The following is a 20,676-nucleotide window of genomic DNA, read 5'->3' as shown; positions in this document are numbered from 1 at the left end:
TTTTACTGCTTGACCTGTGACGGCAACCAAAGCGTTCCATCGAACAGTTGATGCGGAAAAGAAGGCAAACAGCTTCTCCAGAGTTCCAAAAAACGTCACGGAATCCACTGATTCAGAAGCAGCGTGTACCCCAGCCAAGTTTAGTGAGTGGTTTGTGCATGCAACGAATATAGCTTTCGGATTCAGTGCTTTAATCCGGGCTTGAACTCCATTGTGGATCCCTGACATTGTGGCAGCATTGTCATAAGCCTGTCCTCTCAGATTCTGTATGTCCAGTCCGTCTGATGTTATCTTCGCGATTATATCGTTGCTGAGATCTTCTGCATTTTTTCCTTTTGGTTCGAAGAAGTCAATGAAAGATTCTACCACGGCAACTTTTTCTCCTTCGATATGTACGTATCGCAGAACTTGGCTCATTTGGTCATTGTGGGAGATGTCTGGTCTACTGTCGAAGATTACGCAATAATATTTAGCTTCTTGAATACGACGGATGATGGTGGATCGAACTTGCTGTCCCAGTAAGTTTATAAATTCATTCTGGGTTTCTGGAGATAGATACGAAACTGAAACTCTTGCTCCCAGCTTTATCTTTGTCAGGTGTTCCATTAGAAGAGGGTCGTATTTAGCTAGGAGGTGCACTAACTCCAGAAAGTTCCCGCGATTGCCACTATCATCTCCTCGAATGTCTTCTCGATGTCCTCTGAAGGCCAGATTCTGTTTGGCTAAGAACTGGATAATATTCAGCAACCTGTACAGTACATCCCTCCACTTCTTCTCCTCACTTTCGAAAACTTCTTGTTGTTTCTGATCGATGGTTGCTTTACAGTTCAGGCGAACTTCCAACTCCTTCCATTTCAAGAAGCTCTGTTCATGGCCCAGGCTATTTTCATGGTCTCCTATTCTTGGATTTAGCTTCCACCATTTGTTGAATCCTTCTTCAGATGCGAAGTTAGAGCCGGAATTGCCAAACAGCTTGCAAGAAAAACAATACAAGGATTGCTTCAAAGGCGAGTACACCATCCATGTTCGGAGAACCTTTTTGCCGTTAGATAATGGTTTGTAGAACCACTCTTTGGTTAGTTTTCGGGTACCACCTTTCGTTGAAGTCCCTGAGCGAACAACATCGGCAAATTTGGAATCGATTTGCTGTACTGAGTCAGATCCGCGACGTACTAGAAGCGTTCTTACTTCGTCGGTCATAGGAGAAGGCCAGCAACCTACATCGTCGAGATTCACATCTTTGATTTCGGCAGGAGCAGAAGGCACGATTTCAATTATGTCTTCTTTGGCAACATTCACTTTTTTTGCAGGCTTATGACTAGATGCTTGAGGTACTTTTGATGAGTCGACTTCGTCTTGACCCTGCTCTGTGGTGGGACCAGAACTACTTCCAACTGCGACGGCAGGTACGTCTTCTTCTTGTACCTGTAAAATAAGTTATGTATTCCCATGAATATTGGCCGGAGGACACGTTCGAATTTCAAATAAGTATTTTATCTATCACAAAACAAAAGTGGTTTTGGTGACGGCGCGGTTTGCCGGCCTTATAGGAAAATTTACAAACAAAATTGATTTTGTATGGCAGCTATTTTTTTTAGAGTTTCCCGGTAAAAACTGACTGAGTAAGCCATGTTATAGATGTTATTAAAAGATAAAATGACGAGAAATTTGAGAAAAATCGTTGGCACCATTTTTGAACTAAATGAAAAATTATGTTTTCTTTGTATGACAGGTACCATAAATAATCAAGTTATCCAAAAACAAAAAAATAAATTTCCTAGACTACTACTAGATTTACAAAACATCCCCTATTGAAGTTTTAAATTCAAGTAGCAGGACAAAATTCAGTCGTAAACTTAAAAAGATGTACCTTAACTCAATGTAATTTATGTTAGTATACTCCATACTTTTTAAACAATAATCAATGTTCAAACAGCTATTAGAGCAATTTTAAGTGTATTATAAAATAAGATTTAATGAACGAGTGTGACTCCGTACTCGCAGACAAACCTAGGTGAATAGATTTTGCGAGACTAATGTAAGAAATATTGTAACTTTTGTAAACAATAAATAAATAATAATAATAAATAACTGGAGTAATTCTAGGCCATGCATGATTATAGATGGAGGAATCATATACCTACTTACACTGGAATCACTTCCGCTGCTGCAGGATGCCACTGAAGACAACGTGGCTTTCGAACCAGAACTGGAACTAAAATATTTCAGTAATGCACCTTGAGACTTCTTCGCATCTGCTTCTTTCTTAGCCTTTATTTTTTTGCGGAATTGCGCACCGCTTTCTTTGACTCTTTTCATTTTCAAAAACTAGTTCAAAGATTGGGTAAAGTTCTAAATGTTTAGTTTTAGAAGATTCAACAGTATTTAAAAGTTCGAAACACAATCAAAATGACTTTCGTTCCGTATCCGAAACTCTCGCGAAACAAACATACGAGTAAAGCGTGATTGCGTAACGGTACTTCACGATGCACTAAAAAAAACAAAGATCAGTACTGTAGCATGTGTGCTACAGCTGCTACCTTTGATAATGTTTATGTTGGCAGAAATGGTTAGCGTATTTTATTAATCTTTCGGATGCCCTGGTAATACGAGTTATTTTGGATTTAAGTTTGTTATATGTTGTTTTAAAAAAGAAATTTGTAATTCTTGTTTAGTCTTATTATTTTTAAGTTTAAGATTTTAAGTTATTAAATTGGTCTGGAAAGTTCGAGGACACTACCGAATATGTTGGTAATCGATGCGCTAGACGGCGCGCGAGCAGAACAGCTGATTGTGTGACGTCAGGTGAGACGGGCGAGCGGAGTCGCCTGGTAGGCCCAGGCGGGCACGCACGTGAAGTAAAACGCGGGTTGGCCATGGTGATGGTTCCACATCGAAGTAACTGTATACGAGTGTTCCTTTTTGAATATGAACGGGGTTAATTTATATAATTTAGAACGCTTTGGTACGATGAACGCGAGTGGTTGGTGAGGCGTGTGTGAATATCGCGAGGATTTTCCAAGGATGAATTATGTGCGCCGAAATAAACTCCAAGACGGTATGGCGAAGGATTCGTCATATCCGTACAATTACCTGCAGCTACGGTAACATATAATGGCAAGGGTTTGCCATTAAAAACACTCGTGAGCAAACGAGTGTATTTGGTGACCGGACATCACGACGTCAAAAAGCAAGTAAGTACCAGCCGTGCCACTGCCCCGTTGACCCCTTTGACCCCTGGTGCGAAACTATAATTTGTGGATTTTTGGGATTTAAATTAACGGACTAATAAAACTGAACCTGGGATTTTACGTTCAGCGTGTTTCACCCAATCCCTGCCAGACCTGGAAGAAAAAAGGCGTCGACCGTTAGAAAATGACTTAACTGAGAAGGGCTTGTAAACCCATAATTTGTAATTTGCTAAATTTTTGGTATATTTATTTGCATGTTAAGGTGTGTCAATTTATTGCTAGATTTCGCCTATGTTAATTGGTGTTTACAGCGGTGATACGCCCGGTGCGTATCTGTATTTGTATTTGTATTTGTATTAATATGTTCTTATATATTTTTAATGCCTTTTTGGTAATTATATTTAATTTTCGGAGCTCCGAAGTATATGATCAAATTATAATTTTTGGGGGGAATTGTTAAAGTATTTTTTTAGTAGCTATTATTATATAGCTATTTTTTTATAAGTAGTAATAGGGTATGTATTTTATGATGGATGCGCCGATTTGTGATGAAATGATCTTATGATATATATATATTTATTAAATGTTGTCATATAAATTTTGCGTCTTTTTAACTTGCTGCCTCCTCTCACTGTTCGCAACCTTATTAGTATTTTTTAAGCCTGCTATTAGTTTGGGTTTTAATATTTTTTTGGGTTTACCTGCGCTCGCGGTACGGGGCAATATAGGAGTTTTACTGTGTCCCGGTTTGCGGAAGTTGTTTGGTTTGCCCTGGGTTAAGGTCAAACTTTACAGTACAATGCGTAGTACTAAATTCAATGAGTGCGAAAGAGAGGCATCGACACGGGCCGACGCGTGAAACAAAAGATTTTGTATGAGTAATTAACATAATAAGGAGTGCCGCTCAACTCGGCGCGGCGTGATGCGATGTTGCCGTTCGTATGTAAACAAACAAACAAACGTTATAAAGAGCTCTGTCAGTGATTTCACAGTTTTTGTTTTAAATAAATATTAAAAAATAGTTGGTGTGCAAAATTTTAGATAAAAATGGAACATTATAGTGTGTCTGACACATGTAATGAATGAATCATAGATCAGATCTCAACCCGCTTCACCGGCGACCCGCCCCCGCGGGCTGCCGCCCGGGGCGGGCCGCCCCCTCCGCCCCACCCACGCTACGCCACTGATCATATGCCTTCTTTTGAATATCTTCTTTAATGATGTCAGCTGCAGCCAATACGTTCATAAGTTTTTCTGTATCTAGGTTCCTATCTCTTTCTTTGTACCAGGTCTCAAAAATTTTATGGGCAATATCAGACAAACACACAATGTTCTTTCTATGGTTGATTGAGACATTAGATACCATAATGCGTTCTTTAAAGTGTTCTAGAAGAAGATTTTTCAGGTGTTTGTCGGAATATGTATCTTTTTTTTCCCTGAAATGCATGCCATTATATCTTGCAACTCTTGAATTGAATATTGGCATTCAAGCTTTGTTCAATGTAACTGCACAACATTAAAAAAGATTCTTTATCCGTCATCGGTCTGCCTACAAATCCTTCACTTGGGTTTGTCTTTGAAATAGTGTCATGACAGTTTTTATGGTATCGTGCTTCTGGGGCTACAAGGTCACTTACATTTAAAATGCGTGCTTTCACTTGATCTCCCCATTCATCGCTCCGATCTTCACATCTCTGCAACAAACTATCTTTAATGTCTAATGTTGCTACCATACGAACTTTTTTCCTACGATACAAAGCAGAATCGACAATTGCCTCTTCCCCACAAAAAATGAAATCTTTTTTGTAGTCAAAATTATTTCCTACACTTCGCAAAACAGGCGATAATTTTGAAGGAATACATACAGCAGGACTTAGTGATGATGTAGTTGCAGCTTTAATACTTGATGGTCTCGTATAGTTTTGCCTACACGGTTTGTGTACTCGAACACTTGATTTTCCTTTCAAGTTCTCGTGGAGCCCATCCTTTCGTAGAATGCTTGCTTCTGTTATTGTCTTCAACCCTTTTGTAACAACAACAGTATCTCCTTCCGTATCTTTACCACATAGAATACAAAGTAAACTTAAATGTTCCATTTAAATTTTGGTTAGTATGAATTCTTGTTATAACATGGTAGGTAGATTCAATCCTGAAACATACGAAGACGTACCTAATTACTCATCACTTAGAAAGTTGTTGATTTGCAATTGTCAAATAATAAAAAGTTAACATAGACTGACAAATGCACATTTTAATAGTATACTTATTTACTTAAAATGTAAGTTTGGTATTCTGAAAAACCATAAAAACATTACGATAAATAGTCACGATGTTGAATTGCATCAGTTTATAATTAAATTTTTGAAAAGATTTTACTACAAATCTCACACAAATATGTAAGAATATTTAAGTTACATGATCTATTAAATTCCTGAACTTCAAAAACAGTGTATTGACACACACATCAATAGGCCTAACGGTGTTTGATATTTTTCTGTTGCAATAGAAATCACATTTACGTGATACAAATTTAAAAAGTAAGAAAACTGCAATAAAGCCGACATATAGTCTTCTGTGTAAAAATATTTTATAAGATCGATGCTAATATGCGAATGAAGCAGGGCCGGAGTGCTAGGGTGGAGGATAGCACAAGGCTCCGAAGAAGGAAAAAAAAATCGACAGCCGACCATGCAGTGGTACAAATGAAAAAAAAGGGAGTGGTCCTATCCGGGAACCAAACCCAAATCGTATTGGTAGGAGAACAGCACTATAACCACTGAATAGCAACAGCCCACGGGAAGATGTGTTTTTTTATTATTACAATAATACTTAGCTTTTGTTATTGAAAACATTCTTACCTTCTTAGATTTGCGAGAAGCTGTTGCAAAATTTCTTCAGTTATCAAAAATTAACACCGTACTTTCTAGTACTTCACGTTATTATGTGACGTAGAGTAAGTGGAAGTTTTAGAAAATCATGCACATACACGCTAGAACGTTACCGCACACTTCAAAACCACTCCAAGAACTAGTCTCTGGAAGACGGGCTACTCAAGGCAGTAAACATGTCTTAAGAAATTTATGGTCGGGGGTGGTTAGGGACATTTCCATGACTCAACACGCCAGCTCCCTCGCTCTTGATAGTAAGCATGTTGTTTAGCCTCCTGAGGCCACCCACTGCAGCACGCACCAAGGGTAGAACAAAATGCAGCGCCTTCCTCGCATAATCTAGCGTTATACACATGTTATCGTCATCCAAAATATGAATAATTAATACAGTTGGAAAGCTAAAGAATCATTCTACACTTTTTATCTTAAGTGTTTCGTGAAATTGTCCCAAATAAAAATTTTAAACTTTAATATTCTTAACAAACTTTACATAAAATTGTAAAAATTGACATTCCTCAGCTAATATCTAGTTAACTGCTAATCTTAGAACAAAACTATACACAACTTTATTGTAGATAATAATATAAGGAATAAAACTATATATAAAAAATTTGACTGCGATAAATAACGGAGATATGAAGGGTAATCCAAATGCTTGCAAATCGGATGTTTAAGGGTGGGTAGGGGGGGAAGCACAAAGGGGAGGGGTGGGGACTTTTGGGAAAATATACCTCTAGTTAGGTCCTAACACTTGCGAAAATATCAGCTTGTCTCTAATTTTTCCCGACATAAAACCTTCTTTTCCTGGGCTATTTGGTGCACTCAACGATGTGCGTCATTGGAATACAGGCAAAAAGTGATTTGTCAGATCACGTAACATTTCACAAGTCAGCTACTGTCTATGTTCGATGATTTCTAACCCATTGAAGACGCGCAGCTTTATATGCCTGTGTGAGCAATGGCCTCTTGCGATGTGACGACTCCAAATGTTAATTGAATGCAGTTCGTGTTGCAGTGTTCTCTCGCTAACAGATCAGGATGGACCTTCATTCACTGACTGCAGCAATTCCTGTTAGGTTTGGAAGCAATTTTGATTTACGAGCCGTAAAACACATCTCCGATCCCTCTTGGTCAAGATCATTTTCCTACCCCAATTCTGATGATGTGTTTCAGTACACCACTGCTTGTAGACACGTTGAAAGTCCGCTGCGAAACACTAATGAATCCAGCAACTTCACACACCGTATGGTCATGGGCACAGCCAAACATGATTGCCTCTTTTTGCCAATGTCACATCCTTATATGTACCTATGTTGACGTACACTGTCCACTTGAAACATCAATGTCTCACAGATCGCCACTGCCTTATGCTCATGTAGAGGCAGTGCGTGTGCGGTGGAGCACAGGACTCATTTGCTGCGCCATCTGTACATGCTTAATGATCCATCTGTGCATGCGCGCTAGGGTGACTAATTTTTTGTCCGGTTAGCTTGGGTATTGAGTTATAGGTTAAAAGGTCGTCAAGCCTTGTCCAGTCAAGTACAATAAACTCGACTTTCGAGTTGAGTCGAGCTGTACCTACTCACTCGACTCGGCTTGAGTTCATGAGTTTCAGCCCGTTGTTAATTAACATGATTTAAAATACATCAAAACACTAAAATAATGGTTAGGAACACGAATACATGGTGAATTGCGATAAAACTGAAACAACACCGAAACGCATGTCAAAACACCGCAATACACAGAAATGCAAGTTAATTCACCATGTAGCACTGAAATGCAAGTTATATCATGGAATTAAGTAGCATTTAACCAAAACTTAAATAAAATATTTAAAATAGTAATCATTCATGCCATCATATTGTGAACTATTGATGCATAGTAAGCTCCTGCCATTTTTTTTATTTTTCAGTATGATTGATTAAGACGATTCCATGACTATCCTAAAAAAAGTCACCACCACTTTCCCGACCAAAATATTACTGTGGTAAATGATGGTGCAGAGTCCTAGTAGGTTAATTTAGCATAGGTGTATTGCCTTTCAAAAATAAATTATTAATGTCAGCTCGATACTCAATATTCCATTTCCATAAAAACATGCCATCGACTCATGTAATTAATTGTTTAAAAAACAATTGCATGTCCAAATTGGCCAAAATTTCAGAGAGTACATTCCAAAGCATAAGCAAACACATTTCCCCGTTTTTTGTTCACGATGCTGCCATCTTCATTTGAGGTCGGAAACTTTTCAGATTTTGTTTTTCTTTTCCACCTAATGGCTCACTTCTTTAGTTATTTGATTATATTTGTATGAAATATTATTAAAATTTATTATTTTTTTTGTGCTAGTATAAAAAATATTTCCTGTTTGGCAGAAAAAATTTTTTTGTTAGTAACCGAAAAATTTTCCCATATATATATATTTCCAGAAAACTAACATCTCTACTGCCAATCGAACGAGATGTTTATCAGAGAGTGAATGTATTGTAGTGGTGAGTGTCTATGTAGTTCATCTTGTCTGTGATTGGCCATCAATGTCCCTAGTCTTCATCACAGCTCATTCCGTGGCATGTCGGGCTGCCTACATGAAGTAATTGGTCCATGATTTACTGTGCATTATGCATTCCAGAACTTTGAAGCGTGGAACAACTTGGCGAAGGCGTATGTGAAGACAGGACAGAAGGCTCGCGCATGGAAGGTCCTGCAGGAGGCCGTGAAATGCAACTACGAGAACTGGCATGTGTGGGACAACTTGCTTGTCGTGAGCACCGACTGTGGTGAGTTTGAGGAGGTGAGTTACAGTGCATGTGCACTTTCTGATCCAACGGGCTGATTACGATCACAACATTCTTCATTATGACATTATGTACTGTAACCTTCAAATGTATACACACACATTTCAGGTGGTATTTATCGTACCGGTATTATCAGTTGGTGGTATGAAAAGAATGGGACTTTAGTGGTGTATTTTAACTACAGTAAAACCTATTTATTGTGACCACCTCTCTATTACAACCCGATTATGAGGAACCGTGAAAAAATTGCCGAAAATCCAAAGAAAATCGGACAGAAAATAAGTTTCTTGTGGTGAGTAGCGTGTTACTGCGTTTCTCTTGCCCAGTGCTGTACTGCCGTAGGCAGCGCATATCTAAAAATAGATGCCACTTCCTGTCAACCACTGTCAGCGCTTGACAACACCCATTCCACGTCCCTTTGCCGGCAGGGTGCAGATAAAGGTTTTTGTGGCAACGTGTTTACGTTTAGCTTTTTGCGAGTGTCTAGTGTGGTATGCAGTTAAGGCAAAGCTACCTGCTGGATTTCTCTTGATTTTGACTGGATGCACGCCCGCCTTGACTTGTTTTAACTGCCGCAGCGATGTTTATTTTGACAGCTCAAGCAATTATCTTTTCCCGTGGGTTGACAGAAAAAGGTCGCTTCACCCAGCATAAAAAAAAAAGGCTACGCCACTTATTCCCCACGCAGGAAACACACTGGCTGCCGTCTGTCTCCCCGGCACTTATCTTTCTTCTAACATTCCACATCTCGCCTCTCGCGCGAGCAATAACGAAGCGACCACGAATGTCGTTTTATGCTTTGTTTGGTGACAGCAGGGGGTCCAACTTGATTTTATTCGGTATATTCCTTTTCTTAGGACCCTTGCTATTAAAATACATTAATATTTAAGTTTGAAAGCTTGTAAATTCCTTGCCAGAGATGACTGAACTCGAACTTGGTGTGAAAAGTGACATATTTGAACATACTTTTTTTTGGGCGTGTTTGGTGGGGAGGGAGGACTCCGAAAATATTTACAACAATCTTACCCCTCCCTCACCCCTTTAGTACCCCATTCATAATAGCCAAATTTTACGGGACAAGGGAGGGTGAAAAGAGCATTTTCTCACTGAAGGTTTTTCAAAGGAGAGCGAGGTTGGGGTGTTATAAACGAGGACACTAGATGGTTTGTGTGTCTGGGAGGGATGAGCTAGCCTTGAATAATGTCACCTAGGGGGGAGAGGGGTGAGCTTATGCGTCATGAAGCTGCTGCCGCCAGCCAGCCGGGCGAGCTTCATGTGCGCCCACTTGCATTGCAGAACCAACCGCTGCCATATTTTGAAAGGAAATGTCCCATTATTTTTTTGTTATTCTTACATGAACATTATTGGAAGTATTAAAGCAGACACAAAAATACGCTGTGTGTTAAAATTAACAGTTTTTAATGATCTTTCATTTAGTTTTTTTTTTTTTTAATTTTTTTCTGATTTTCACATTTTGGTAAAAATGTCAATTTTTTTGACGGTTCCCGAGAATGTATTCGTAAAATCACTGGTTCGTTAAATTCGGGGTTCGTGACATTGGGGTTCTAGTGTATTTAACTACGGCAAGCAAGAAAACGTATATGTAAACTAACCAGTAAAAATAAACTGTCTTTTGACATATTTTCTTTAGAGGTGGCCTGTAGGGCAACAGACTTGTAATGAAGGTTGAAGTGGGTTTAAAGCAAAGCCGTCTAGCATTGTGAGTGACAGCATCCTGCCATTGTACGGCTGGTTTCTTAGCGAGTAGAGGTTTGGAAGGGAGGGGGGTTGAAATCAACTGAAAATTTAGGAAAACATGTATTACGACCCTATTCCTGGGAACCGTGAGGGGTCGTTTCAGAGAGATTTGACTGTATAATAATTATTAAATAATGTGAAATGTAGTGGCATAATATCCTTTTAACATAGTTGGGTGTGTTAGGAGACAAACTTATTTACAATGAAGTTTTAACGTAAACAATATTCGAGGTTAGGAGCTGTTACCGCAGTACTTATATCTATGGTTTTGTGTTTGCTATAGCAAAACACTGGTATTACAACATTGATGTCACAAATTTATTTTACTCTATGTTTAAATTAAATACTTGTTGAACAAAACAAAGATAGTTTTAAATGTTTGAAACAAAAATTTAAATCTAAAAATAAATTTTATGTATCACTGAAATAAAAAATTACAGTAAAACCTTTTTGTTGTGACCTAGTTTATTGCGACCACCTCTCTATTACAACCCGATTTCGAGGAACCGTGAAAAATTGCCGAAAATCCGAAGAAAATCGGACAGAAAATAAGTTTCTTGTGGTGAGTAGTGTGTTACTGTGTTTCTCTTGCTGATTGCTGTACTGCTGTAGACAGCGCATATCTAAAAATAGATACCACTTCCTGTCGACCGCTGTCAGCGCTTAACAACTCCCAATCCATGTCCCTTTGCCGGCAGGATGCAGATAAAGGTTTTTGTGGCAACGTGTTTACGTTTAGCTTTTTGCGAGTGTCTAGTGTGGTACGCAGTTAAGGCAAAGCTACCTGCTGGATTTCTCTTGATTTTGATTACTATCGGTTGACAATACACAGCGGCGGACTGGATGCACGCCCGCCTCACTTGTTTTAACTGCCGCAGCTATGTTTATTTTGACAGCTCAAGCAATTATCTTTTCCCGTGGGTTGATAGAAAAAGGTCGCTTCACCCAGCATTAAAAAAAAAGGCTACGCCACTTATTGCCCACGCAGGAAACACACTGGCTGCCGTCTGTCTCCCTCGCATTTATCTTTCTTCTAACATTCCACGTCTCACCTCTTTAGCAAGCAATAACGAAGCGACCACGCATTGGGCCGTTTTATGCTTTGTTTGGTGACAGCGGCTTGATTTTATTCGGTATATTCCTTTTCATAGGACCCTTGCTATTAAAATACATTTATATTTAAGTTTGAAAGCTTGTAAATTTCTTGCCAGAGATGACTGAACTCAAACTTGGTGTGAAAAGTGACATATTTTGACCCCTCCCTCGCCGCTTTAGTACCCCATTCATAATAGTCCAATTTTAAGGGAGAAGGGAGGGTGAAATGAGCATTTTCTCACTGAAGTTTTTTCAAAGGGGAGTGAAGTTGGGGTGTTATAAGGGAGGACACTAGATGGTTTGTGTGTCTGGGAGGGATGAGCTAGCCTTGAAGAATGTTACCGAGGGTAGGGAGGGGTGAGCTTATGCGTTATGAAGCCGCTGCCGCCAGCCAGCCGGGCGAGCTTAGTGTGCGCCCACTCGCGTTGCAGAACCTACAGCTGCCATATTTTTAAAGGAAATGTGCCATTATTTTTTTGTTATTCTTACATGAACATTATTGGAAGTATTAAAGCAGACACAAAAATACGCTGTGTGTTAAAATTAACAGATTTTAATGATCTTTCATTTAGTTTTTTTTTTTTTTTAATTTTTTTCTGATTTTCACATTTTGGTCAACATGTCCAATTTTTTGACGGTTCCCGAGAATGTATTCGTAAAATCACTGGTTCTTTAAATCCGGGGTTCGTGACATTGGGGTTCTAGTGTATTTAACTACGGCAAGCAGAAAACGTACATGTAAACTAACCAGTAAAAATAAACTGTCTTTTGACATATTTTCTTTAGAGGTGGCCTGTAGGGCGACGGACTTGTCATGAAGGTTGAAGTGGGTTTAAAGCAAAGCCGTCTAGCATTGTGAGTGACAGCATCCTGCCATTGTACGGCTGGTTTCTTAGCGAGTAGCGGTTTGTGAAAGGGGGGGGGGGGTGGAAATGAACTGAAAATTTCGGGAAACATCTATTACGACCCCCCCTCTATTACGACCCTCTTCCTGGGAACCGTGAGGGGTCGTTTCAGAGAGGTTTGACTGTAGTTTATTTAACACACACATTAAATATTCAGTGGTTGCTTGCATTTGATATTACAGAATTTTACCGTGTAGATTATAACAAAACACACACCACGTGTTGGTTTATAATCATCAAATACGGTACGTGTTTCGATAGAGCGTGGCGAATACCGCATGTCTGTGTGAATGTTCATAATGAACCCGCTGGCCTGTTCTAAGAGAAGTCACCTTCACAGCATGCCAACTCAGTCACTGTATTGCCGATAGCGGCTATAGCTAGAGACCCCAGAAAACTGTAAATAAAATTGAACAAAAGCAGTGTTAAGATAGGCAAAAGGTGTACAAAAATTCAGTACTGAAACATGAAAGTGGTGTAAAAATTTATATTTGCTACCCTATGAATTGAAACTTAACCATCTCTTATCCAAAATAATAAATATTATTTTTTTTCCCCACCACCTCACATTTTTTTACCAAACATTCTCTAAGAAGGCATTTTGATAATTAAGGTAGTTTACCATTTTAATGAGTGGTTAGATTGGATACATTAAAAGCAGTTAAACCTCATCTATTTGAACTGAGACCTAAGGCCATTCGGACAGTCCAGAATCTAGATAATCCAGGTAATACGAGTAATAAGAACAAAAAAAATCATTAAATAAGCAGACTTACAGTTTACTACAATATAAAAATATATTATGTAATAAAATTACATAGTATACATGCCCTATATTGTTTACAAGTCATAAAAAAAATATAAAAATAATATTTCACATCATTTCTTAACAAAGAATTTTGTCAATTTACTTTTGTTTCAAACAGGTATGGCATTTTAATGAAGAAAAGTCAGGTACATTATTGTTGTGTGCTAATCATCATTGTTTACACAGATGTAGAATACACTTGTCATTTTTATGTAAACATTAAATAAAATGTCTACAAATCTGATACAGATTTTCCAGAGATCCGAATAAACAAGGTTTGACTATACTGTGACATTGTGTGAACAGTTGTTTAGTTTGCTACACAAAAAATACTGTAACTGGTGGGAACATTTGGTTAGTATAGCTGCATTAAAAATACTAAAAAATAGTAATGATTGATTATTTTAAGTTACCTAACTGCATATTAAATTGTTAATTCATAATAATTTTTACTGTATTTTTTAACAAAGCTTACCAAACCTAACCAACAATCCACACTATTTTTAAGTAGTTTAAATGAAGCTAACCTAACCACATTGTTTTTAAAAATTTAGCTAACCAAACCCAGTGGACGATTTTCAGAAGGCCTTTTCTATTATGTTTACCAATGGGATGTGTTTCATTATTTGTATTGTGCTTATGAATTTTATTTTATTATACAAAGCATCATAATGATCAAAATATACTAAACATAATGTTCTGAACTGATGAATTGTTACCTAGCTTCATATGTACCATTCATTCCCAATTTTTTTGTAAACAGTAACATATGTTGAGAAATGATTATAGACACCACTGGTAAACACTTGTCTGTAGTTGTTATGTATCAGACTTGTAAGGTCCCGTAAAATTTTCAGTTTAGAGCTTTTCACAGAAATATCACAATGTTAAAAATACCCAATAGATATTTAATCTTAACGCATTAGATACAAGTAATTTGCTTACACTAGTTTGTTCAATGCACTGACTGACTGAATATTTTTTAAAACCATAACAAATATCAGTTATCGGAAATAGGTTCTGTAAAAAAAAATTAATTATCGGAATTGGGTTTATTCAGTATTGGGTTATCATTAAAACAGAGTATCCTTGAGTGCTGAAGTGTTTTTTTACATGCTTTATATTAGCTTCACATGTATGTTTGTTTGTATGTTTGTAACCGACTCCTTTGGGTGCAATTTTGACCCACTTTAAACGGCCAGATTTCATTCAAACTTTGTAGATTTATCGAGGACCAATGACAATACACTAATTTGATAAGATTATTCCATTAATCAATTTGCAAAATAAGATTTTTGTCAATTTATATAATTGATAAAATGAAGCAAAGACGTATTTGTAAAGAAAACAATTTCGCTCATGTGCGAACTCTTTTCTTTCAGTTTGTCTTTGGCGCGATATAAACAAAGCCGCCTAAATATTGTGACATTTAATTAAATGAAAAGTGAGAGTGAGTTATGATTATTGTGAACTATATACTTTCTTGAAGAGAATATTATCTATATTTGTAAAAATATGTAGAAAAAAACCTGAAATAAGGGCTTTAAATGTTGTTTCTTTCGTTAAATAGAGAAACACAATTACGTCTTTGTTTCATTTTACCAATTAACCAAGAGTGAAACATTATTATAAAACAACATTTTCTGCAAATATTTCACGAAACATGGAAAAATTGAAGTTTGATTTTGCTGTGAAACCAACAGCAGATGGGAAATCAAACACCATAACCTCCATAGCTACACCTGATAAGCAGATTTTTGAAATTCCACTCAAACACCAACCTGCAAATCTACACCAAGCAGTTACAAATACTCCAAACTATGGCAAGGTCAGTAAATCATTAAATAAAAGACATCAAACACGGAAAATATGGATATGTTTGACAGATGATATATCAAAGAGTGAAACATTATTATAAAACAACATTAGTATATGCAAATATTTCACGAAACATGAAAAAATTGAGGTTTAATTTTGCTGTGAAACCAACAGCAGATGGGAAATCAAACACCATAACCTCCATAGCTACACCTGATAAGCAGATTTTTGAAATTCCACTCGAACACCAACCTGCAAATCTACACCAAGCAGTTACAAATACTCCAAACTATGCCAAGGTCACTAAATCATTAAATAAAATACATCAAATACGGAAAATATGGTTAAGTTTGACAGATGATATATCAAAAACATATTTGGATAGAGAGCAAAACTTACAGTGTAAGGATTTTTACCTGGAAGAAATTGAGGAAAAAAAAAAAACTAAAAGTGTTGAATATATACCTAGTGGATCAAATAAAAAATTGGAAAAACTGTTAGAAAAATTTCTTGAAGGAAAAAAAAAACTATGTATATCTGAAACTCAAAATTTAGGGAAAATTGCAAAAGATTTTATGATTGAGAAATTCACGGGCAGAAACTCAAATGCTTACCAGTGGATTAAACATTTCAACAAAGAATGTGAACGTTTCATAATCAAAGAAGACAAAAAGAAAATAGAAATTTTAAAACATTTCTTAGAATACTCCAGTGTAGATGGGTACAACTGCATGCAAATGAAACTTACTGTTCTTTGTTTCAACGAATTTCTTCCGGAGGACCATAAATATATAAAGAGTCTGATTTAGTGAATACAACTATGACAACGAAACGATAGCCAAATACAAAACAAACGACCCGACTGCACGCGGCCCGCCATTTTACCGAACTGTTTATACGACACGCAAAAGGGGCACAAGTAACACTTCACACAAGGACATCAGTCACAAAGTCCGAACATTCCGCCCCCGTTGTTAGCTCCAGGTAACAAACACAAAGGTATATGCAGCAAGGAAAAGAAAGCAATTTGTTACAGATTACATGATCTTGTTGAATTCTGTCCTAGATCATAACCATTGTCCACTGGCAAAGGGCACAGCTTAATCAGCGGACGTTGCAAGACACTTGTACATAGCAGTCCGGATAGTAGCCACCCGGAGAATTCGGTCTGGTCCTGGGTGAAGAGCTTGAATTCGAGCGAGACCCCATTTGAGTGGAGGGGTGTGCTCATCTTTGATGACGACCAAATCTCCAATCTTGGGCTGACCACCTGGCTGTGTCCATTTGCTTCTCTGCTGGAGTGAGTACAAATATTCCTTTCTCCAGCATTTCCAGAAATCTTGAATTATACGTTGGACCAGCTGCCAGCGATTTAATCGGTTAATGTTGAGGTGGGTGATGTCAGGTTCGGGTAATGATGTTATGGGCTGTAGAATCAAAAAATGAGCAGGTGTTAGGACATCAAGTTCTGACGGGTCTGAGCTGATCTCACAAAGAGGACGAGAGTTTAAGACCCCTTCAATGCGAATCAGGATGGTCGAGAGCTCTTCATAAGAAAGGATCTGTAAGCCAATGACTTTAGTTAAGTGGCTTTTAACAGACTTCATGCCAGCCTCCCATAACCCGCCAAAGTGCGGTGCTGCTGGGGGGTTGAAATGCCTTGCAATTCCTTCCTGACTCAGCTTATTGCTCACTTCAGTTTTATGGGTTGTCTGTCTTACAAACTGGTAGAGTTCTTTGAGTTCTCGATGAGCTCCAACAAAATTAGTTCCACAATCACTGTAAACGTGGGCTGGCCTTCCCCTTCGAGAGATGAAGCGAGAAAATGCTGCCAAGAACAAACTGGTTGAGAGATCAGAAACCAATTCAAAATGTAGGGCTTTGGTGGCAAGACAAACAAACAAGCATAAGTATGCTTTTGTGGACTTACAACCACGAGTACGAGTCGTGGTAACCTGAAAGGGCCCACCATAGTCCACACCAGTATGGTGAAAAGCAGTCACTTGTTGGACTCTAGGAGATGGAAGTTCTCCCATGGTTGGAGTGAACGGAGAGGGTTTAGTGCGGAAACACTTAATACACCCACGTAAAACCCTTTTGATGACAGAGCGCGCACAAAGAATCCAGTATCGTTGGCTCAGGATGGCTTGCAAAGTTCGAGGACCAGGGTGCAAATGTAAACAATGAAAATGATTGATTACCATTAACGTGAATGGTTGATCTTTGGGCAACAATATAGGATGTTGAACAGAATAGGGAAGGGATGCCTGACTTAACCTCCCTCCTACGCAGATGATACCCACATTATCCACAAAGGGGCACAAGCGCCGAATTTGATGAGAACTGCACTGCCCCTTGTCCAAGTTAACCTTTGTTGGGCATGTCTGATGCAAACGTCCAAGCCCTTTTGCAGTTCCGTAGTTGTCAACGGTCCCAGAGAACGCCTTTCCTTAGGTTGACAACAGTTGTCTCCAAACCGAAGGCAGTAAGCAACAACATGCTGCAGCTTGCTGAAGGAAGAGAATCTGGCAACAAATTCTAGGGATACCTCTGTCACACAACTTATTGCTGTAAGTTTTTCTTCACATGCAATGGCATCATCAATTACCACACTACCCAGGGTATCGTTTGGCCACTGGCTGTGAGGCTGTCTAAGACATGGGGCTCCAGACCACCACAGAGGATGATCAATAATTTGTGAGGGCAACAAGCCACGGGATGCACAATCTGCTGGGTTGTTTTCAGTACGAACATGTCTCCAGAATTCCTTTTCAGTTAAGTCCTGTATGATGCTGACACGATTTGCCACAAATGTTTTCCATCGGTGGGGTGATGATGCAATCCAATGAAGAACAACTGTTGAGTCTGACCACGCATACACTTGCATGATGTCCAGCACCCCCTTGTATACATTGGTCACGAAACTGATTAGCTTGGCTAACATCATAGCTGCACACAACTCCAGGTGAGGCAAAGAGATCCTTTTCACCGGTGCTACTCATTATTTTGCCATCAATAGTGAGACCTTGATTCTGCCATCTGAGATAGATGACACACGCATAGCCAACCTCTGAACTGTCGCAAAACCTGTGCAGTTCATGAACAGCTTTTACTGAGCCTGATACACACCGAGGCAGTCGAAGTTGTGACAACAAAGACAGTTCAGACTTAAAATCACACCACCTGCATAAGACCTCTGGAGGAAGCTGTTCATCCCATCCTGCTCCAGTGAGCCACAACAGCTGTACAAGAGACTTGGCATACAAGAGGATGGGCGTCAGCCATCCAAGGGGATCAAAGATCCTGGCGATATTTGAAAGAATTGCCCTCTTGGTGCTTGAGCTGTTTAATGGAGTCATCTGATAAGAAAAAAAGTCTGAGCTAGGGTTCCACTGTACACCAAGAACTTTCACCACAGTTGGCTGTTCTTTGTCAAAAGACATAGATGCTGGGGATTGTAGCTGGTCTGGGGAAAGCCATTCAAGCACTTCACTATGAGTGCTGGCAAACTTCCTGAGATGGAAGCCACCAGTTGCTAACAAAGCAATTAGTTCCTTTTGAACACTATTGGCCCCTGTGACATCATCATCCACATAGAAATCAGACTTCAAAACATGAGCTGCTTGAGCCATCTTGGGCCAGCTGATGCAAGGTGCGAATTGCTAGATAAGGGGCAGATGAAACTCCGTAACAGTCTGCAAACGATAGTCCACTATAGGATCGGTTGGAGAACAACGCCACACAATTCGCTGGTAGTCTTGATGCTCCTTGTCCACCATTATTTGCCAATACATTTGTTTGATGTCTGCTGTGAATACAACTTTGTGTACACGAACCCGAAGCAGAATTTCTCGAACATCTGTCTGTAATTTGAGCCCGGTCATCAGCATGTCATTTAGACTCACATCTCGCTGGGTCTTAGCAGAAGCATTGAAGACAATGCGCAGCTTGGTGGTGGTGCTTTCTGCCTTGATAACTCCATGATGAGGAAGATAATAGGCTGACTCAACATCATGCAATGGGTTGGCAATTACCTCCATGTGACCACTCTGCAAGTAGTCCTCCATGAAGGCCTGGTACTCGGTACGCAGTCCAGGTTGCTTGACCAGACGGCGCTCCAAGGCCTCTAGACAGCGAACAGCGTGTGCTCTTGAGTCTCCAAGTATTGGTTTAGGTGAATGGAATGGAAGGGAAACCGTGTAATGTCCAGAAGGTTCTCGATGGTGAGTGGTTTTAAAGAAAGCCTCACAGGCTTCATCTTCTGGCGATAGATGTGCACAGGTGGGAAAGTCCTCTATTTCCCAAAACCTTTCAACCACAGTTTCCAGAGATGGTGAAGGGCACATAGTCGATACGAAGAGAGTGACACCATGGTTGGTTGGTACAATGCGACTAGGCACTTTACCCATAAGAATCCAACCAAAAACTGTATCCAGTGCAACCGGTGAATCCACATTTTTTACTAGCTTGTGCCTCGTGAGTATATATGGAAACAAATCTGGAAATCAGGAAATGTGGGCAAATCTGCTGTTAATTTCGGTACAACATATGCAGCAAGTAGCATTTGTGGGTTTGTTTTGCCAACTGGTTTAATGCAGCATTTAACTAATCCCTTTGCTGTGTGTAAGGGAGCTTGTGATAGTCCATAAATTGGTAAGAACGCCTTCTGACGAGTCAACCCCAAAAGCTGGGCACAATGTTCAGTTATGAAGCTCAACTGACTGGCTGAGTCTAAGACTGCTCGAAAATTCTGGTAACCACCGACACTGTCTTGTACATCCACCAAGGCAGTGGATAATAACACGTTTCTGGGTTCTGATTGACCAGGTCTCTGAGCTGTAGCCAATGCAACAGCTGGTGTAGGTTTTGTTGCTGCAGATTCAGGTGGAGAATGCTGAAATGAAGTTGCTTCTTCTTTCAAAAGTGTATGCGTGTTGGCTTCAGTGAAGTGCAAAAGCGAGTGGTGTCTACTCTTGCATGAGTGACAGCTGGTTTTTGACCAACACTGTTTCATTTGATGAGATGCTCCCAGGCAGTTTAAACAAAGGTTGTTTATATGTTTGTAACCGACTCCTTTGGGTGCGATTTTGACCCACTTTAAACGGACAGATTTAATCTAAACTTCGTACACTTATCGAGGACCGGTGACACACTACGTAATTTATTAAGTTTATCTCATTATCCTGATTAGGATCGACAGGATTAAATAATTTCCTCACCCAGCCTCTGTATGAGAGCAAGTGAGACAACCGTGCAGTCGGCGCATGCGTACCGTCTACCTACTTTCCAGCTCGAGCACTCGGGGTATTAGTATTATTACAATACATCCTCGACTGTTGGTTTGTTGGCCGAGCGGATTAAGGCGCGGGTCTTCGATGACGTCAACCTACGGATTCACCGGTCGTGGGTTCTAATTCT

General features: G+C 39.3%; 1 protein-coding gene across 1 annotated transcript in view; it reads left to right on the top strand.

Moving 5' to 3' along the window:
• The window catches only part of LOC134535549 (tetratricopeptide repeat protein 27), a 186,446-nt gene that overhangs the window by 153,041 nt on the left and 12,729 nt on the right, over positions 1-20,676 (top strand). Inside the window, exon 12 of the mRNA XM_063374719.1 lies at positions 8,709-8,870. Coding sequence (XP_063230789.1) covers positions 8,709-8,870 — 162 coding nt within the window. The remainder of the gene's footprint in view (positions 1-8,708; positions 8,871-20,676) is intronic.

The sequence above is a fragment of the Bacillus rossius genome, chromosome 8 (genome assembly GCF_032445375.1).
Source record: "Bacillus rossius redtenbacheri isolate Brsri chromosome 8, Brsri_v3, whole genome shotgun sequence".
Lineage (NCBI taxonomy): Eukaryota > Metazoa > Arthropoda > Insecta > Phasmatodea > Bacillidae > Bacillus > Bacillus rossius.
This window is presented reverse-complemented; position numbering and strand designations above follow the sequence as displayed.